Below are 20,847 nucleotides of genomic sequence, written 5' to 3'. Positions count from 1 at the left end.
GGGTGAAGTGGAGAGTCCTCTGGGTGGAACAGAGGTTGAATCTCAGTAGACTGTTGTTTTGGCTACTCTGAAATGGTGGGGATCCGCACGTGATATTTGCTATATGAAGGATGTTATGCAGGATCAGCCCAAGGATAGAGACTGGATATCTTAGCAGAAGAGTGTCATGGAATTTCTTTCATGTGGCGAGAGGGAAACCTGAAGCTATATGTAACTAATAGCTTCCAGAAGGGACCGTCTGTATGATATGCAACTTTCCTGTTTACTTCTCTCTTTAGATTTGAGCTAAGGTTCATCCGAGGAGAATCGCTATATATATTCTAAAGCTTGGGATTGTATATACAGTCCTCCATAATTTGAGAGTGTCAGGTTCTGTTGGGAATGTTGAGCTCGGGTCTACCAGCAAAGAATAGAGCAGACAGTTAAGAACAGCGTCGAGGGTGAATTATCCTAGACAGCCATGAACTAGAATTGCGACAGTTGTGTAGAATATACAGTCTTTGTAGAATAAGTCAATGGCTTGATATCTCCTCTACTGTGGTTTTCTCACTCTAACTTATTCTATACTGAGATCAACTTTTCACTGGTGAATAGTCGACAATAATCAACAAATAAAAAGTATCTACACCTACAACTACACTACAACTACACCTTTAGTTCTGTGAACCTTCTTGGAGATGTTGTGTTATTGATGTTTTTGTCTTTTTCCTTTTTTCCTATCAACTCCATGTCTAGATGTAAGCTAATGAAATGGACCTATCATGCCCATATTGGTAGAGCACGATGGTGAGTAGTCAGCTGAACTATTCTAGTTTGCACCAAAATAGGAACCCAATATGGCATCAAAGCTCATGGCATTGAAGATCGGGCACCAGAGTGTTGGCAAACAGTGTGAGAGATATGGATAGTAATGGAGGACGGAGTAGGACAACAGCTTCAAAAACATCAATAACCATTCCTTGGTTAACAGAACTAGTGGATTCTAGAACGTAAAATATCAATTAAACCCTATTAAAACACTTTTGTACATAAATTAATTTAGTTTTCTGGAACATCAATTTCACCAGCGTTAATAGCGTCGATGATGTCGTGAGGGTTCTTACCTTCAACACGACAACCAACGGATTGGGCAGTACCTAAGATTTCCTTAGAAACAGAGGCCAAGGTCTTACCGAAGGACTTTTCCTTCATTTGTCTAGCAATGTCGAAGATTTCTTCTAATGGAATGTTACCAGAGTGCTTGACGTTCTTTTCCTTCTTTCTATCTCTAGGTGGTTCCTTCAAGGCAGTGATGACTAAGGAAGAGGCAGATGGAACAACAGAAGCGGTAGCTTGTCTGTTTTGGATTGTTAATTTGACGGTAACCTTGATACCCTTGAAGTCCTTGGTGGCCTTGGCGATATCTTCACCAACCTTCTTTGGGGACAAACCCAATGGACCAATCTTTGGGGCCAAGGCGGAGGAAGCACCGACTTCACCACCGACGGCTCTCAAGTAAAGGTACTTAACTTCAGATGGATCGAACTTTGGAGGCATTATGGACTAATCTATCAATAGGTTTACTAAAAAGCCTTTGGGTATACTTTTCAAAAATGGTAGGGTTATATTTTTCATTGAAAGTATATGAAATTTTTTTTCCTCATTGTGCTCCTACTGGAGAATCGAGCAAACGAGAGAGGAACTGCAGACAGAGAGGATGGCTAACTGTTTCTGTTGTGAGGGCTATCTTTTCGGGCAAGTCACATGACCTCCGATGAACATACCCGCTGTTAGTTGACAGGAGCATTTGAGCTACAGGAAAAGAAACGAGACAAATATTGCGATCACGTGAAATGTGAACAAGCTAGGGCACTAGCCCTATAATTGCAACCCTGGTGCATATGTACCTTGCAGCCAGAATATATAAATGCAAGTAGATATAAAATACAGCGATAAGCAGATATAGAGATGAGCGCTGTATGCGGTACTTGACTGAAGAAGTGTCTACCATCCTCGTGAACATACAAAGCTTAGAGTACAGTTATTAGTCTAGTACAATTGAGCCACACGGTGTAGTTGTACCTGGTGTACTCACTATACTTCGAAGCTACGCTACCGTGAAATACACTCTACTCTACTACATATTTCCATCCAATATTCATTATCATTAACTATAGCGTCCCTCCCGGAATATCGTCACCGATCCGAGAGTCTACGTATTCTATATTATTATCGTCTTCTACTGTAGGAGCTAACTGTCTCAACATGATGGCTGGATGTTTGCCCAACTCCTGGAGTTCCTTAAAGACAACGACAGGCTTTTCGCCAAGTTTGAGGATTCTCTCCTTATCACCATAGCAAATGACCAAGACGTACTTGGACCAGTCGTCACGTGGAATATGATGTCTTTTCATTGCCTGTTGCAAGATCTTGAGACAGGAATCGTCTGTAGAAGCTCTGAGCTGCTTTAGAGGCTCATTGGCAGCAGGAGCAGAAGATGGCTTAGGTTGTTGACCGATTTGCTGGTTGCTTCCATACAGTTTTAGTGTTGGCTTGAGAACAGTTGCTCCAGGCACTGATCCGTTACCAATTGCCTTGGATGCATTGGCTGTTGTTGGCGTAGCTCCAGAAGATTTGGTTTCTACTAAACGAGGTCTTGCTTGTGAAGAGGCAAAAGTTTCTACGTGTGACTCACTGATACTTCTATTAGACAAACTCTGAGGGATGGTCTGCAAATGGAAGTCATTATTTAATCTGGGTTCGAGTTTGGGAACAGCCTGTTGTACTACTTTGCCTGTTCCCAAAGATAAGATGGAACCAGAAGAGAATCTCTTGGAGTAAGTAGGACTGGGCAAATTTGTTAAGTTTGTTGCGTTTGAGTTTCTGTTCGCAACCGTATTCAAAGCGGCTACGTTTCTGAGTGCCAAAGTGTTGGCATTTGAGTTTGAAAGAGTGCTGTCGTCATGGTCTGAATTGCTACTCATATAACTAGTAGTAGGCGAATCCAAGACGGGAGTGGGAAGAGGCTTCGAGTCTTTCAACAATCGTATCACGGGGATCAAGTCAGTCTTGAGTTTGTTGAAGTTATCGTGGAGTTTTTTCATTTCAATCTGGCCCGGAGAGCCAGGCGATGACATTTCAGAAAGTGCCTGTTGTTTGGCAAAAACTCCCACTTTCTTAATCATGTCTTTTATTAAAACGGTGGAAAGTTGAAGAGACTCGAGGCTGATATGGTTATTGTTGATGTTGATGTTGTTGAGTTTGTATTCTGGATCATTTAGTGATTGCGGGGGGTTTTTCAGGTAATGCTGGCAAATCAAATCGTTTATGGCTCGCTTTATCGTGAGTCTAGTATGTAATTTGAGAATGCCTAGCTCTCGGAGATGTTCAGTTGTCAAGAACGGAAGCAACGATCCTTCGATGTTGTTGTCTAGAAATGCAAGACCGACGGATCGGCCATCGTCAGGTACTACAGAGTTGATGAACGAAGCCACCTGTGCTGGATCCCATTGAAGAAACGAGTCTAGGGTTACGGGCGAAGCCATGGTGTTGACTATAACTGCGGAGTGGTTTTCCAGAGAATTGTACGAGACCTGGACTTATTGGCTAGTGGAATCAAATCTGCGTTGGAGTCGATGTGTTGCTATGATATACAAACTAGAAAATGGAATAGACTGACGACGAACGACAAGTTATGACTAATGACTAGTAAAGACGATGTGACAGATAGTCTAGTATTGTTGGCCCTAAAGCGTATTATACTCCAGCGAATCGTACGATAGTATACAGCAAGAGCTAATGTGTTTAGCTAGGTGTAGAAGAACGAGTAGCTAGTTTGCTCCCGATTAGCGATTAACGGTCAACGAAATGAAGAGGGCCGGTGACAATGACGGTAAAACGAAGAGCCATGAATTCGACAAGGCGAGACTCCAAACGACGCCTTGCACTTTAGATCAGTAGCCGGCTCTCGACTTATATACATACAAATATATCCCAGGGTAGTCTATATTTCAGTATGATCGTGAAAAATATACGCTTAACTATGAGTGCGAAAATTGCCTGGTGGATCACAGATAATTTTTCAGCCACTTGCAACAGCCGAGAATGCTACAACAGAGTGCCTCAGCCGAGTATGCACCAGAGACCATATTTCGCAACAGCAAACGCAGCAATTGCAACTACTCTCTACTATAGGGACTATATCTGCTATTAGCCGGGGGTTGAGTGCTGCCCCTGGTGGCCGTTTCAGGTGGGCCAATACTCGGCAATCGTCTGCCTGAGTCTGGCTCGGAATGCATGTAGGAATTTCGCATTTTGTATGGGGCGCGGCTATATCTGCTGGGCCGAACTCTTATTTTAGAACCCTAACGATCAAGTCTGAAAAGACTGCCGTAGTCCGAAAGGCTCTGGAAGAAGATCTTGCTCTGCTGAATTGTACCTGTTGATGTTTTGGTTTGTTGTTTTTATGTCTTGTTTCAGCGTTTCTGGACGCTCGCTTTGTGTAGCAACCTGAAACAACCATTGTTTGACACTGCAGCCAGATCGCACCGATTGCCTGAAGCAGCGAGATTGCAGATCTAGATTGCCATCATTTTCACAGCAGCCAAACTTCATTCACTCGTACTCTTTAAGGGCCCAAGTAGAGACCTGACACGTCTCGTGCAGTGTCTGGCCACACATAGCACTCTTGGATTTCCTCCATGTTCCCATATTCTACTCCGGTCTTTTCTCTTTCTCGCACTACTAGTCTCTCAGGACTTTCGCACTTTCTTATCTAACTATGGCGCACTCCACAGTGCACTAGAGCTCCGACTGTTAGACAATTCAATCGTGCCAGTAGATTGTTAATATTTATCTACAACACTCAATTGAGCTCTATTCTTGAATAGACGTGATGCCGTTCCAACTAGCTCCCCCACAAATCGGAGTTGTCCATGCCTATGGCTACAACAGAACAGCGTTTGAGTTCACCTCCACACCCCACGACCAAGCACCCAACGTTCTACTCTTCGTGGCTGGTCTTACCAATGGTATCCTCGACGTGCCCTATCTACCTCAACTAGCCGAGAAAATAGCCAAACTCAACACCAAGGATGGAAAATGGGTGCTCTTCCAAATCATCATAACTTCGTCTTATAATGGATGGGCTACCTCGTCGTTGAAAAACGATACCAGAGACATAGCCAAGTTCATTTCCTACTTGAGATCCCTGCCAGGAGGCTCCAGAAAGAAAGTAGTGCTCATGGGCCACTCTACAGGCTGCCAGGATACGATTGAATATATCTCGAAAACACAATACAAACCCAACTTCGCTGCTCTGTCTAAAATCGATGCCGGTATCTTACAAGCTCCAATTTCAGACCTGGAAGCCTTGCGATTGAACTCAGGACTTTCTGAGGACAGCTTTGAGGAGTTGCTCAATGTAGTTCAAGAGGAGTATCTCGATAAAGGCAAATCTAGCCATATATTACCTGACAACTACACTAAAATCGTTTTCAACACTCCCATATCTGCCTATAGGTTCTATTCGTTGGCCAGCAAGAGAGGAGACGACGATTATTTCTCGTCGTACTTGACTCGGCAGGATTTCAAGGAATCCTTCGGTAAAGTAAATGTGCCATTACTCACTCTCTACGGATCCAAGGACCAGTTTGTTCCTGACTTTGTAGACAAGGAGAAACTTATTGAGGAGTGGAAACAAGCAACCGACCCTGAGTACTGGAGCCCACTAAGCAAAATTCTTAAAGGTGCTACTCATGATGTTGGAGAAGGCTCTGATGAGGATGCAGTGGAAGATCTACTAGACACAGTGTATAAGTTCATTGAATCATTATAGTTTCTATTTAAGATACTTTCAGTGAATATTCCTATTCTTTTAGTCATCCTCTACTCTATAAATGTCTATTAATTTTATCAAGCCATCATAGTACTGCTTGAGGCTGAGTTCATCTGTCATTATCTTGTCATATTTCTGTACTTGTTGCGAACCACCAAAAAGTCCAAAGAACCCTTTGTTCTTCTTGGGAAGATGAGCTTCTTCATATTCAGCTTGGAGATCCTTTTCAATTGGATTTAATCTGGATATTAGAAATCTTGCCTGCGAATGACCGGTCTGAGTCACGATGATCTTGGGAATCATTGGTCTGGGGGCATTCCCAAGTAATAGCTTTACACTATCCAATGATTCTATAATGCTTGAATCTCTACTATCGACAAGACTGTCGTTATTAGAAGGGTGAAGTTTCAATTTATTTTCTGCACTGCTGATGAAATAAATCGTAACTGAAAAAGTAGCATCCATTATGAGAAATGTTCCAGATGCAAACTTCAAACAGTTGGAATCCAAAAGAATCTCATCTAGCTTGCCGTTAGCCAACTGAAAAAGCTTTGGTTGTATCGCAGTTAGAGAAGCAGCATCGCCGAGTCGAAGAAATGAAGAATGATAGAAGGATGTCTCATCAGGACTTGAATTAAATACATTGACCAAAAGTGGATTTTTCCTCAAGTTGTAAATGTACGATGTCAAGTTTTTAAAGTTTTCGTTAATCTCATATATCTGTTGCAATCTCAGATAAGGGTTCGAGTCTCCCAATCTGTGATTCACTTTCACCGACATTCCACCAAAATTCTTTAAAAGTTTTACAGTCACTTTGTCAATTGTTTTGATCAAGTTGTCAAACTTATCATACCCCAATGCAGTGTCAATCTTGTTGATCAAGAGTCTTGCAAGCAAAATCGTCCAACACTCCTGGTCGAAACTCATCAATTGCTCATGTTCTTTGAGAACTTCACTTTTGGAATTCACAAGTTTGATGTCTCCATTAGATAGTCTAATTTGGTTACGTAATAATATCGACAAAGTAGTGGGCTTCTTTATTGTTGTGATACGAAGTTTCCAAACTTGTTGATTGGCATCCCAAAACTTCAACTGAAACTGTATGTAGACATCACTAGTTCCAAACAGCTTCAAATCTTTCGAAGATCTAACTGTGATCAGTTCAAAGAAGAGGGACATAGTATCGTTGCATGTCAAACAATTGAACGACCATCTGTTTGTAAAATTTCGCTTCAGATTCGCCGAGTCAAAATTGGTGATTGTGTCTGAAATCTTGTCATGGTGCTTCTCGTAGTGTTTCTCTGCTTTGCTGTATGAAGAAGGTAAAGCGTATCCACCACTAAAAATCAACTGAGAAAGCTTCAAGTCCTTGGAGGTAGAAACCGATAAAGTACTCATATAATGGCTGTCCTCAGATCGAACAGAAGCCAAGAGATCTGACTTGAAACGAGAAGAGGTAAATGTTTCGTACAAATGAATTTTGCCCATAGTTGCATCTGCGAGGGCTCTCATTTCACAAATACCAACTTGGTCTAACGATACTGAAAACATATCGACACTCCATCTGGGAGCTGTGGAAGGAATATCATAATCTGTCGTTTTCGTAGATGGACTTTCTCCAATAGCTTTAGCTTTAGCAAATGTCTGACCACAAGCAATATACGATAATGTTTTGTAGAATAGCAGAGAAGATACAAAGTTGGGAGACTTCATGTCTTGGATATCTTTATGAGAACGGATAGTTTCTGAGGAATCCGATGTAATAATACGTCCCGGTTGGTTTGTACAAGGTCCACTAGCAAGAAGGAGTACCTTTCCAAGACAGTTCTTATGGGTAGCATTGGCTAGAATGACAGTACTAATATAATGGGCCAATCCAGAGGAACGCAATGGTTTATATGAATCCGTGTACTTGGGGGATAATGAATGAATGGTCTCTAGAATCTTGGTTTTATGCAAGCCCACCTCTACCAATATTCCCTTGGTATATGCTTCGCTCTTTGTATAGTCATATGGAAGAGAATCGTATTGGAGTTGAAGTTTCTTCAACACCTTTTCCACAGATTCCTGACTCCACACCTTCTTGTAGGAGAACGTCTTAGCATCGGAGACCGATAGAGTGTCCTTTGGAAAGCCCGCATACTTTTCCAGACTAATATTATACACTTTTACTGTCTCATCGTATGTTATCAAACCTACTAGACTATTTGTGGGCAAGGTTGCAATAGTCAGAGCTAGTGTCAGTTTTAGTGTTTCGAACGAATCGTCACCAGAATGGTCTATGTGCTGGTACAAATCTACAACAAACAAATAGACTAGGGGCAAGTCTGGCGCGATTTTGTTGTCTATATCCTCGGGAAGTTCGTATACTACTGTTGTAGAAGTCTGTCTCCATTCTATGGGCCAATCTTCCACTGAGGCTGTCTGTGAGGCTGGTATGGCATAATCTTTTGGTATGGAAGTTCTTTTTTCACAGAAAGGACACCACCACATGCCATTGGCACGGTCGAGTTTGATATATGGGTTTACGTAATTGCCACAAGTGTCGCAAGAGAGTGGATTTGCTGTTAGTTGTGGAATTGGCAATAAATTGCAACTTCTGGCATGTAAGGGAGTATAGAGACATCCCAAAGGTGTGGTCAAGCGGGAGGCTTCTAGCCGCGTGGAGGGAAACAAATTCCAATTGAACCTTACCCCATCTACATCCTCCAAATGGGCGAATTTGCTGTTCATTGTCACACGCAACAAATGGCTCCGATTGCAAGAGTTTATTACTTTTGGTTGTGAAATTGCATCAGATTCAGAACTGAGAAATTCATAAGATTGGTCGTGTACAGGCTGATTGATATAGATAGAGCTCTAATTTGCTGCTGATATGAAGATTGCAACATCGCGACATTGCGAGCGACCGACGACACGCGACATAACTTATCGAAGCTGCTGCTTCAGCTTTTCTTCCTGGAGAGGTTCATACGACCCGACAGAAAATTGATTCTCTGAATCCAACATGCTCTATTTCCTGTGGTGTTTTCTAGGATTGATTGTTCTACATTTCTTGTTCTACATTTCTTGTACTTCTTGTCACTTCCATCCACGTCTCCTCTCGTACGATGTGGATTGAATTCAAACCAATTGTCATAGCGATTTTCGAAATTCACGAGATAAGGTTGATGTGCCACAGATCTCTTTGCTAATTAAATAGAAATAGAAATAGATCTAAATTCGGGGCTACATCTCTTTTTGTCTTCGCTTCGGACCTCGGATCGGTTGAAGCTTTGCCGAATACACAGCTAACAACATCAAGCACAATCATCAACACTCTCAAAGAAGCTCAAAATGTGCTACCAATGTGGAGAAACACAAGGTCGAGATATGAGCAATGGGTTAGGATTTTTTTCTACAAAATACGTGATAGCCATGGGCTTGTCCTACATTGAACTGAGCCATAACGGGGGCCCCTGTCCAGAAGTTGCAAACGAGTAGGTATTTGTAAGCAACCACTTCCTAAATAGTACATAATCCCGCAGCCCATCACTCTTCACATCCTCCTTGTAGTCTTAGTTCCAGCAGTTCAGGAGGAATGGGTCTATTCTCAATTGTGTGGAGTCAGAGTGCCACAATTATGACATCGTGCATGGAAATTTCCTTAGTTGCAGCACAGATCGCAAATGTTGCAACTTTATGCACTACCGATTGCAAAAGTTGTTCAGAAAGGGATAACCCCAGACAAGTATATATATGGCAAGGTACCAGCTTTAATTATGAGATTTATTCATGATCTAAAAAGTCTATTACTACAGCTCTCAATAGCTTCTACACAGAGATCTACTCAGTTTCAATAATGGCTCCAGTTCGTTACACAAACCCAAACACCGTCTACAGCAGAGTAGAAGACGAAGACGCAGACCACGAAGGCTACTTGTCGGTCGCTAAGGAATTCAAGGTCATTTCCAAGGCTCCAGACTACTTGCCAACATGGAACAAGGCTGAAAAGTACGAACCCTTGCAATTCCAAGAGCACATCGATGCTGGTACTAAGGCTGACCCAGCCCTTCCAAACTTGTTCAACAAGGGAACCGAGTTCAAGACTAAGAACATCACTCCAAAGTTGGGAACCGAAGTCTTTGGTGTTCAGCTTTCTCAGTTGGACTCTGCCGGTAAGGATGAATTAGCTTTGTTCGTAGCAAAGAGAGGTCTCGTTGTCTTCAGAGACCAAGACCTCGCTTCCAAGGGTCCAGCCTTCCAGACTGAGCTCGGTAGACACTTCGGTCCTTTGCACATCCACCCAACTTCAGGTGCTCCAAAGGACCACCCAGAGTTGCACGTTGTGTACAGACGTCCAGATGTAAAGGATCTCTTTGAACACAGAAACAACTTGGTTGGCTTCCATTCCGATGTTACCTACGAATTGCAACCTCCAGGAACTACTTTCCTCGCCGTTGTCGAAGGACCAGAATCAGGTGGTGACACTTTGTTTGCTGACACCGTTGAAGCTTACAACCGTTTGTCTCCAGAATTCCAGAAGAGATTGGAAGGTTTGCACGTCTTGCACAGTGCTGTGGAACAAGCCAACTTTTCTAGAAAGAATGGTGGTGTCGTCAAGAGAGACCCAGTACAGAACATTCATCCTTTGGTCAGAACTCACCCAGTCACTGGTGAAAAGGCTCTTTTCATCAACTCTGGTTTCTCCAGAAAGATTGTCGAATTGAAAGAAGAAGAATCCGACTACTTGTTGACTTTCTTGTTGAACCACATCAACAACTCTCACGACTTGCAAGCAAGAGCTAAGTGGGAGGCTAACACTGTTGTTGTCTGGGATAACAGAAGAGTCGTTCACTCTGCTATCTTGGACTGGGACACTAGCGAAGCTAGATTGGCTTACAGAATCACTCCTCAAGCTGAAAGACCAGTCTACGACTTGAAGGACTTGAACACTCCAGACGAAAATAAGTTGTACAAGGGTCCAGACTACCAGTAGACTTATTTCGAGCTTACTTGTTCCTTCCAGGTGAAGTTTACAAAATTTTAATAGTTCTTTTTAGTATTTCAATAAATCTTGTCTTTTAAATAAAATTCATGAATCACAGAAGTATTCGGTGCATAATCTTCAATCACTTTATGAAATCCTTGAAGTCATACGTCACAGGATGATCTGTCCCCTTTACGAAAGCGCAATTTCCCTGATCGATTTTGACTGGCTCAGCTTCAGGTCTGATATCGAATTCAAAGATATCAATTGGAATTCCAAGAGTAGTACATGCATTTGGAACATCAACAATACCTGCAATATGTCCTTCTACTGGAGCAGTTGACAAGAATAAGTAAATCTGGTAATCGTTGTAACCAAATCTTCTCAAGTATTCAATTGCTCTGATACAGGCTTGTCTATAGGCTGTAGTAGCACATAAGAACTTCTGTTCACCTTCCTCGTCAACTGAGAAACCTTCAAAAGTCAAGTATCTGGAAGGGCCGTACTGGTTGGGGACATCTCCTGGAATGAACATGGGAGACTTCAAAGACAACTTTTCCATTCCTCCAGGGATGACTTTACAGTTGATGGTGAGTACTCCAGGCATCTCAATTGCTCCACAGAAGGATATTTCACCATCACCTTGTGAGAAGTGCAAGTCTCCTACAGAAAGCTTGGCGCCATCAACGTAGATTGGGAAATAGCACTTGGAGCCTCTGGAGAGATTCTTGATATCGCAGTTACCTCCATGTTCGGGTCTTCCAGGAATGGTGCGTGCTCCTTCAGTGGCTATCTTTTCAGCCAAATCGCCAGTTGCCAGGCCTCCATGGGCATTTACTGAAAGGGGAAGATTTGCAACCGCGGTATCGTGCGCATGCTGCTCTGCAGCAACTAGTTTTCCTTCACGTGCAGTCCATTCAGCCAATACTTCAGCAGAAGGTGCTGTCCCCATAATGCCAGGATGAATAAGACCAGTGAATTTGACATTGGGGATATGTCTAGATGTAGCATGGATACCTTCCAAATCGAATATAGCCTTGGCTGCTTCAGGATAGAATTTGTCAAGGAACCCTCCACCGTTAGTTTTATGGAATATTCCACAGTAACCCCATGGCTGTCTATCTAAAGGTTGCACATCTTTGATTTCTACGACAAGGACATCTCCAGGTTTGGCTCCTTCAATGTTGAATGGCCCAGATAAATAGTGGATTCTAGATAAGTCCACGTTCTTGATATCGTCTGCGTCGTCCGAATTGACTATCTGGTTTCCTGTCCAGTCCAAACACTCAATTTTGACAGTTTCACCCTGCTTGATGGTTTCAGTAAAGGGAACATCTGGGTGCCATCTGTTGTGTACTTGAGGTTGTTCGTCACCTGGCTTGTTCAAGTCGACCTTGGTAACATAACGAATTGGATTACTCATCTTATTGTTGAACTGATAATGTGATTTTGAAAGCCTTCTAAACTCTTAATACTATTCTGCCTTTACCAATCCAGTTGTGGAGAACTTATAGCATGATATACTCCGTTCGGCTATTTATACATATTTTTATCCTAATGAGGGCTGAAATTCGTTATCTAGACTCGGCCTTTGGGTCGCACCATTTTTCCTATCTTGTCTCAAGGTTGCATTATGCTTGAGATAGGGGATACAATCAGCCAATGAAACTGCTCGATTCTGTTCCCCTGATTTTATGTATTGGCCTGAAAGTTTCTTTAAGCATATTCATATGATGCGATTATTGAGTAGACAATATGTAGATGTCGAGTCTCTTAAGAAAATATCCGTAAAATATTGGGGAATGTTCTGTAAATCGTGCCACTGTTCTGTGTCCTTATTGGAATCTTTAAATTCAATGATTGAGTAAAAACCATTTTATATTGCTTAGAGACCTGAGTGCTGTAACTATTTTGCTGAAAACCTGAGTTTGTCCAGTTCATACGATTGGGAGAGTGGCCATATTTGATAAGACAATGCCGTCAGTAGCTAAGCTATTTTTGTTGAAATGTATCCCAGTTTTCGCAGTCAAACTTGCGAGCGCAAAGTATAGATTCATAATCACGAGTTTCAAAAATGCCCACCAAATCGATTTACCTAACTTTGCTTAGATGAATGCTCAAGCTTTTTTACTACGCTGTCATGAAAATACATCGAAACATTAATAAAATCAAGTGTGTCGATGAGCTTTGAGCACAGTTTTTGGGGAAAAAATGCCAAAAGGCATAATATACTCACTGGATTTTGAACTTTTGCTCATCTTAGTTCACAAGTCAGATTGTCAGAATTCCAGCAGTGACAACAGACTAGTGTACTCGGGTAAACCTCAACTACTAGGATAAGAAAAAGAAGTATTTTCTATTTTGATATGAAAAAGCTATTTACGAAAGAACATGAGACAACCAGTAGAACACATTACCATTGATAACTGGAGAAATCAGAGCTAACTGGTCGCAATTAAAGTAAAAGCCGGAGTATGTGTCGCCTCTACCACAACAATGTTGTGCTGTATTGCATAGTTATTACTACTACAGCGTCCTTTTCATTGTCCGCCTATTCAACTGAGTTATTATTCTCATTGTGACAGATAGATCAAGTGCTGTTTGTACTTAAAATTGTAGCACACTTGAAGTCGCCTGCCGATTCAGCATTGCTGGCAACCATAGCCAAGAAACCTCCATCATCAGGGTCTGTTTCTAGACTACGTAACGAGTCTTCATTTACACCCCCATCCCCTGCGAATATGGTCGTCCTGTTGAATGCCAACCATGGCGTCAACATTATCACAGCTTGCTTACTTCTCGCATCTAAATCAGCAAATCTATTACCGTGTCTTAACACTTCTCGTCATCGAACTCAACAGAATTATGAAAACTGAAGAATGTGCCTGTTCAAGCAATTGAAGAATTCATCATTAATGAAGCTATCATTCTCAACAAGAACTTCAAATTCATTAAAGCAGCTGCAGGCACCGATAATGCATAAAGATAAGCAAGTAAAAATAACATATTAACCAACTGAATTCCATATGATGAACTTGCAATCCAATGGCTATATCAAAGTTATCGATGGAATTCCTTTTCATATGAAATGGTAAGTGTAAAGTCTTACCTTCCTAGAAGTTTTTTAACGAAATTGAATTCTTTAAACCAAATGATATGGGTTACGAAAAAGCCCTACATTTAAACTGCATATTATATAAATACTTCTTTGATCCATAACAAGGTTTGGAGGAAATCGAAAGACTAAACTAGAGTTTTTTTCACTGTTTTAAGAAATGGCATGTATTGGAGGAGTCAAACCTTTTAGTACATAGTACATAAATCTTCCTCTAATCCATACTAAGGGGTGGAAGAAATCCAAATAAAAAAACCTCCGGGTGATATTGAAATCCTTAGAAAAAAACTTTTTTTTTTAACAGCATACATTAACCATACTAACCCATATAAACAGCTATAAACCAGAGATAAAGGCCATTATCACCCAATGTAGCATGGGCCAACCAAGAGGAAACTCCTAAGAATGAAAACCTTTGAAGAATAAAATTTTAATAACAATTTTTTGAAAAGCATGTGATAAAACGCAGGTGATAAAAATCACGTGATTTTCAAAGAGTGGAGAAAAAGTACTGACCATGAAATTTAATTATTATCCGATATAGTGTAACGGCTAGCACGGTTCGCTTTCACCGAGCAGACCCGGGTTCGACTCCCGGTATCGGAAGTATTTTTTAATATATTAATATCTTTATCACGTGATCGTGATGTTCATCGCAGGTATTTTTTTTCACTTCTACTGATTTATATTTCCTATGAATTAAGTTGATATAATAGTAAAAAACTCTAAGATGGCCCCTAGACAGTCAAAAACAGCCAAAAGGAGTAAGACTCAGAACAAGACCCGTGCCAACGAGTCGGAAGTCTTCTCAGATGCCTCTGCCAGAAACCTTATGGCTAACCAGCCTAAGCTCACAGAAAAATCCAAAGTCAAGAAGTTAAGTAAAAGAGTAGTTAAGAAACAACAAGCAAAGATAAGATTATATGGTGCCAAAAATGGGAAAGAATACCGTGAAGACCAGCTAGACATACCCACACTTAACAAGGCTATCATACCAGGTGTTCGTGCCAAAAAAGGAAAAAAGGGCAAGAAATTTGTTGATGACAATGATACTTTGACCTTGTCCAGATTGGTCAAGTCTATCAACGATAAATATGACGTGGTAAACGAAAGTAAGTTGGAAAAGTCGAGAAGATTGGAAGAATTGCGAGAATTAAAGAAGAAGGAAATAGAAAGAAAGGAACAACAGAAAATGGACAAGTTGGAAGGAAAGAAGTCTGAATTGAAGAATAGGGCTTCTGTAGCAAGATCCAACAGAAGAAAGAACGCCAAAGCAGCCAAGAAGATCGAAGATGAAGAAACTGACCAACCAAGGAAGAAAACAAAGAGCGTTTCCTTCGCCTGATCACAGAGTTTTCGAACAAACAAAACATTTGCATAATAAGCATGGCTCATACATTTGATTCTAATCTATATTTGGGGCTACATTCGACTGAGAGCCCACAACCTCACTTCTGCATAACTTTCAACCGTATATATAGACGTTACTAGAAAAGCATTTATAAATGTTTGTAATATAACTTATCCAACCATAAGAAACCGTTGTAGTGCCTGTGTGATAATCTAATTATCTATGTACAAGAGACGACTACAAGATTATTTGTAGAGGTGCTTCGTGTAACTCAATTCAAAATCTGAAGGAGGATCTTCTTCTTTCAAAAGCTTCTTGTCTCTTCTTATTGAACCACCAGCCGTAGAATATACCTACAATAGAACCTCCAAGATGGGCAGCATAGTCATAAGTTCCCCATCTCAAGATGGTACCGGCGATGTTCCAACCGGTCAAGCCCAAGAACAAAGTCCAGGCTCCACCTGGAATTGGAATAAAGAAGAATCCGATTGGAGCATGTGGAAACAAGTACGAAAAGGCACCCATGACAGCAAATATAGCACCAGAGGCCCCCAACGAAGCCGAAGCCAACGAAGATCTCATCAACGTTGGAATGGCTATAGAGACAAATGAGGATAGAACGGCAGCGTTAAGATACAACACTGTGAAATTAGCTACACCCACAGTCACAGCTAAAGACGTACCAAACGATTGCAACACAAACATGTTTACAAAGAGGTGCATGAAGCTCTGATGCGAAAAAGATGAACCCAACATGGCCCAGTTGGTTTGAAGACGGTCTTTGACAACAATGGCGTATTTGTGCACAAATCTAGATAATGCTGGTACTCTCCACATCAAAAAGACGCCACCATTAAGAGCTATAAGTGCATACACAAAATTGGAAGGGTGTCTCTTGAAATAAGCCAAGGGGGTATAGTCGAACAAATATGGGGTGGCAATAGTTGTTCCAATGCAAAATAGTGCTGTAAATATGGCTGGACCCTTCAACTTATTCCACCTGGTATTCTTATAATACCGATTGTATCTGGTCCAGGTATCGTTTCTAGCCAATCTTCTAGAACTACTCACCATGGTTCGCTTTGTATGCGACACAGAAATCGATGTAACTCGCAGTAATGGATTCATTGACGACTGGAGGATCTGGATATTGGATCTCATTGAGTTTACTGGAGCTAGCGACATCAAAGATGGCTTAAGGGAGCTTTTCATGTTACCCAAAGAAAGAGAGACGAGATTGGCGTTGTTGAAAAATGAAACCTTCCCGACTTTGGCGCCAAATGGCCGCATCAACTGCGTTCTGAACATGTTATAATTGTTTGCAAAAAGCTGACGGTTCAATAGAAGAAAGTAGTTTATAAGGATCTGAGTTAGTACAGATTTTTCGTTTTGAGTTGGAAGTCGCACTGAGAAAATCAAATAATATTAAATGGTAAATAATGGCTGCGAAAAAATTCAATATATCCTTTCTAGTAATTCTATACTGAGGAATGATACCATTCTTGTAAAACCACGATTGTACACAACACAATCCTATATGACGCTCCTATAACTTCTTACAACAATTCCTAGTTCTTACTTAAAAGTGTTATACTCTATCTATTATACAGGCCTATGGCAAATGCTAAAGTTCATCAAACTCATCCTTCTTGTCTTCAAGCTCGATCTTTCCCTTACCGGTCAATCTGATTGCTGCTAATTGTTGCGTAGCAACTTGCTTTCTCACTTTGCTGGTCATCTTCTCGATTTCTGCTTCTGCTGACTCCGAGTCTTGTTCAGCGTATTGCATTACTAATCTTCTACCGAGCAAGTGAACACCTTCCAATTGGTTCATAGCATTCTCAGCTTCTTTCAACAAGTTGAATTCCACGAAGGCAAAACCTCTGGCAGATTTGTCGAATTTCTTTGGCACTCTCACAGACTTCAATTGACCGAAAGCACCAAACAATTCCAAAATATCTTTTCTGGTAGCTTCAAATGGCAAGTTCTTGATGATAATTTTGTTGGATCCAGACTTGCTAGTCTTGGATCCTGCCGATGAACCACCTTGTCTATGAGAAAGTTTCAATTGCAACTTGTGTCCTTCCAACACGTGTCCGTCCAAGGCCGAAATGGCAGCGTTGGCTTGTTCTTTAGTTCTGAATTCCACAAAGCCAAATCCCATACTCAACACACCACCAGAATTCTTCGGATCCGGTTTGGTTTTAATAGTAGCAACTACAAAACCTGCCAATGGGTTAAAAAGTTCAGTTAATTGCAAGGCAGTAGTAGCGAAGTTTAAGTTCTTCACGAAGATCGAAACTGTTGGACCTTCTATTTCGTTTTGTTCTTGTTCATTCTTGGAAGATTCTCCTAAGACATCGCTGGCTGTAACCTTAACTTCAACTGCATTTTCAATCTGCTCTTGTTTGTCCACGGTTTCATGAACAGAAGGTTCACGAGTGAATAAGTCTTTGGGACCCTTTTCGAGATATATAATACTCTTCTTGAATCTTCTGTATGCCAATTTGGTAAATGCTGCTCTGGCTGCTGGGGCATCACGGAATTCCACGATAGCAATCGTACCAGCTGGAGGCATCAACATTCTCTTCAAAGAACCATATTGCGTGAACATCTCACCAATTTCCTCAATGGTGGTTCCATACGGAAAGTTCTTGACAAGAATAACCTTGTCGTCCCTCTCCTTTCTGTCAAAAGTAGTCAAATCTACACCTCTGTCTTCGAAATACTTCCTAACATCGCCGATTACGTGAGCTTCTGCTAATGCTTGCTTAACAGCAGAAGACGAGTTTTGTGGATCTATCAACTGAGACTTGGAAACTCCCATCTTGGCAGCAACAGAATCCAATACAGCATCTGTGTTCATATAAAGCGAGTTCCAACTGAATTGACTCTTCGAAGCTTGCGATTTCTTCTTCAATTCACGCTGTTTCTTCAACGGCAAGTTTTTGATGTCAAACTCGTCTAGTCGGTGGTCTTTTTTCTTCTCTCCCGGTAAAATATGCAATAAACGGCCCTGGAAAATCTGCTTATCCAAGGCTTCGTAGGCTTGGACGGCATCAGAGCTGTTTTCAAATTGTACATACACAAACCCTTTGGACTTTCCGGTTCGAGTATCTACAGCAATATGTACTTCCTGAAGAGGTCCATATTGTTCAAAAAGATCTCTGAACTCTGCTTCTGTGGAGGTGTACAAGATGTTTCTGATGAACAAACGACCCGTAACTGCAATTTTGGCAGCTGTGACTTCTTCTAAAGACTCTTCTATTTCTACCTGTCTCCGAGGTCTAGCCCTGTGTTCTTCAGATTCAGCCGTTTCCTCAACTACTTCTCCCACGGATTCTTCCTTTTTTTCTTCTTCGTTGTCTCTGATACGGATACGCCTCGACTTCAACCAGTCCAAGTCCGAGACATTTTCATCAGCAGCAATATCAGCAGTCTCTTCGACGTCAGCCTCGGCTTCTGGCTTTTTCAAGTTGTCTAAACTCATCATTTCTTCCTCGTCGTCTTCACTGTGCTTCCTATTGGCTACAAAGTCATCATATTCGTCGTCACTCTCGACCTCACGTGCCTGTTTGACTTCATACTTCTGGCTAAGCTCCTCCTTTATACCGCTATCTTGCTTAGCCAAGGCTTCTTCAAGTGCAGCAGCCGAAGGAGCACCTGATCCATCAGCTGTTGAATCATTTGCCCATGACTTGACTTGATGTGAAGGCTTCATAACTTCCATAAACTCTCTCAACTTGGGATCAGCAGCAATTTCGTCGTCGATGGTGTTCACATTTTTTCTTCGCTTTTTCTGCTGTTGTTCTTGCTGAAGCAATCTTTCTTCCTGTTCTCTCAATCTTTCTTCGTTTTGTCTCTTTCTATCCTTAAACGACATTGGCACATTTGGATCAGAAAAGGTTTTTGCCAACTCCACATCGATTCTGGCAGTGTCTATAAACGACTTGTTGAAGAATGAGGCCGCCTTTTCTGCATCTTCGAACGACTTATAACCTACAAACGCAAATCTTCTTGATTCTCCATTTCTCTTTTTCATCAATTTGACATCAGTGACATCGCCCTGCTTTCCAAAAAATTCCCTCAACTTATCCTCAGTATAATACTTGGGGAGTCCCTTCACGATCAAACGAGACATATTGGGCTAGTAAATAAGGGTAAATGGCAATGGTTGAACAAGAGAAGAAAATTCAATATCTACATCTAGAAGCCTTCTCATCTGTCAGAGCATCTGCAAAATAAAAAAATTTGAGCCGCACAGAAAAGTGATGTGAGCCGCACACGTTCCACAAGAAATAGTGTACTTTTTGCAACTGCTAACCGCCATAATATCTAATTGTCTTTGATAGAATTCTCACTATTAGTATAATTAATCCACTTTGCTTTCTTGGAATTACTGTCTCTAATTGCCTTGAGTGCCTCGAAATACAAACCAGGCTACAATATCAGTTTCAACTACGACATAGAGTAAATATGGAATTGTTGAACCATTTGGGAATAGTCCCCCAACATAATCTGAGATTCTTAACAAGAATTCGTGGATTTGCAATCATGTATATTCTCGTAAAGGCAATAATATTGTATCATTTCATCCACGTATTCTGTTACTTTTTGGCTTTTCTGGTTCCTGACACTTCCAGAAACATCAAACGCATAGCTTCAGTTCTGTTCTGGCAACTTTGCATTTATTTCATGGTATGTTATCAATTTTGATTGGTACAAAGTTTATAACTAACAAATTAGAAACAAAACAATGTACAAATAAACGTCACAGGAGAAGATATTGACTCCGATAGTGCCTTGTTGATTTGCAATCATCGCTCGCTTGCCGACCATATTGTAATAGCTTATCTTGCGAGACACACCAATAATGCAAAATCTACGAAGGAAGCACTGAGCCAACAGAATAACCTTACCCTTCCTGAAATCAATTTTTTTTCATGGTTTCTCCTATGGAAAGTTCCAAACATCAGGCTTCTTTTAAACTTTGCCAAGTGTGACGAGAACTGGGAACTTGAAGACGATCTTATCTGTTCAGTGTTCGAGAAAACTATGTCCAGCAAGTTTCCACAGTGGATAGTACTCTTCCCTGAAGTGAATATTTGGTCACAGGAAAATGCTTATTTGCAAAAGATCCAAAGTGAAAAATACTTTCTACCTATACTTTCGAATTTGCTCTATCCACGATTTTCAGGTTTTTTTAATGCTGTTCACGCAATTAAATCGGCATCCACCTACAGATTCAACGAATTACTAGACATTACTATTGCGTACCAACTGTCTGAAATACGTGAAGACGACTCAAAGATATATACTCCCACACTTATGGAAATTTTTGCAAGTGAATCACAAATCACCGTCACAATTAATATCCTGACAAAACCAATATCTAGGATTCCAATTAAAAGAATGAAGTTAGAGCGGTATCTTGAACACGTATGGAGAAGTAAAGACGAACTTCTCAGTCAACTCCAGGAAAGTACCAAGAAATCTTCAGAAGCAACACTGGCTGTAATTACAATGAATAGTCCCCAAATATCTAACCAAGATCTACAACTGAACTGAAGTATCCGTGAATGCCTATATTTTTTGAA

At 41.1% G+C, this 20,847-nt stretch overlaps 10 protein-coding genes across 10 annotated transcripts; 4 read left to right on the top strand and 6 right to left on the bottom strand. All coding sequences in view use genetic code 12, as the record gives it.

Moving 5' to 3' along the window:
* Positions 1-982: 982 nt before the first annotated feature.
* PICST_69783 (60S ribosomal protein L12) lies at positions 983-1,575 on the bottom strand. The gene has a single exon (XM_001386771.1). The coding sequence runs from the start codon at positions 1,534-1,536 to the stop codon at positions 1,039-1,041; it is 498 nt and encodes a 165-aa protein (XP_001386808.1). The 5' UTR covers positions 1,537-1,575; the 3' UTR covers positions 983-1,038.
* Positions 1,576-2,150: 575 nt separating this feature from the next.
* Positions 2,151-3,524, bottom strand: PICST_39840 (predicted protein; the record flags this gene model as incomplete). Its single annotated transcript, XM_001386770.1, has 1 exon — positions 2,151-3,524. The coding sequence occupies one exon, from the start codon at positions 3,522-3,524 to the stop codon at positions 2,151-2,153; it is 1,374 nt and encodes a 457-aa protein (XP_001386807.2).
* Positions 3,525-4,873: 1,349 nt separating this feature from the next.
* PICST_28917 (predicted protein) lies at positions 4,874-5,815 on the top strand (the record flags this gene model as incomplete). Its single annotated transcript, XM_001387009.1, has 1 exon — positions 4,874-5,815. One exon carries the CDS (start codon positions 4,874-4,876, stop codon positions 5,813-5,815), a length of 942 nt encoding a protein of 313 aa, XP_001387046.2.
* A 39-nt stretch (positions 5,816-5,854) lies between these two features.
* On the bottom strand, positions 5,855-8,548 carry PICST_53063 (ScSEC23 cytoplasmic GTPase-activating protein-like protein; the record flags this gene model as incomplete). The annotated part of the gene is made up of 1 exon (XM_001386769.1): positions 5,855-8,548. One exon carries the CDS (start codon positions 8,546-8,548, stop codon positions 5,855-5,857), a length of 2,694 nt encoding a protein of 897 aa, XP_001386806.2.
* Positions 8,549-9,656: 1,108 nt separating this feature from the next.
* PICST_53191 (oxidoreductase activity) lies at positions 9,657-10,793 on the top strand (the record flags this gene model as incomplete). The annotated part of the gene is made up of 1 exon (XM_001387008.1): positions 9,657-10,793. The coding sequence occupies one exon, from the start codon at positions 9,657-9,659 to the stop codon at positions 10,791-10,793; it is 1,137 nt and encodes a 378-aa protein (XP_001387045.1).
* A 133-nt stretch (positions 10,794-10,926) lies between these two features.
* FRM1 (formamidase) lies at positions 10,927-12,207 on the bottom strand (the record flags this gene model as incomplete). The annotated part of the gene is made up of 1 exon (XM_001386768.1): positions 10,927-12,207. One exon carries the CDS (start codon positions 12,205-12,207, stop codon positions 10,927-10,929), a length of 1,281 nt encoding a protein of 426 aa, XP_001386805.2.
* A 2,417-nt stretch (positions 12,208-14,624) lies between these two features.
* PICST_75521 (predicted protein) lies at positions 14,625-15,429 on the top strand. Its single transcript, XM_001387007.1, has one exon. The coding sequence runs from the start codon at positions 14,630-14,632 to the stop codon at positions 15,242-15,244; it is 615 nt and encodes a 204-aa protein (XP_001387044.1). The 5' UTR covers positions 14,625-14,629; the 3' UTR covers positions 15,245-15,429.
* Positions 15,430-15,526: 97 nt separating this feature from the next.
* On the bottom strand, positions 15,527-16,504 carry PICST_6645 (predicted protein; the record flags this gene model as incomplete). The annotated part of the gene is made up of 1 exon (XM_001386767.2): positions 15,527-16,504. A coding segment is annotated over one exon (978 nt), but the record flags the coding sequence as incomplete, so codon positions are not given.
* Positions 16,505-16,827: 323 nt separating this feature from the next.
* Positions 16,828-19,409, bottom strand: PICST_86797 (predicted protein). The gene has a single exon (XM_001386766.1). It carries the CDS (start codon positions 19,389-19,391, stop codon positions 16,875-16,877), a length of 2,517 nt encoding a protein of 838 aa, XP_001386803.1. The 5' UTR covers positions 19,392-19,409; the 3' UTR covers positions 16,828-16,874.
* Positions 19,410-20,095: 686 nt separating this feature from the next.
* On the top strand, positions 20,096-20,749 carry PICST_53318 (predicted protein; the record flags this gene model as incomplete). Its single annotated transcript, XM_001387006.1, has 1 exon — positions 20,096-20,749. A coding segment is annotated over one exon (654 nt), but the record flags the coding sequence as incomplete, so codon positions are not given.
* Positions 20,750-20,847: the final 98 nt, after the last annotated feature.

The sequence above is a fragment of the Scheffersomyces stipitis genome, chromosome 1 (genome assembly GCF_000209165.1).
Source record: "Scheffersomyces stipitis CBS 6054 chromosome 1, whole genome shotgun sequence".
In the NCBI taxonomy this organism is placed as follows: Eukaryota; Fungi; Ascomycota; class Pichiomycetes; order Serinales; family Debaryomycetaceae; genus Scheffersomyces; species Scheffersomyces stipitis.
This window is presented reverse-complemented; position numbering and strand designations above follow the sequence as displayed.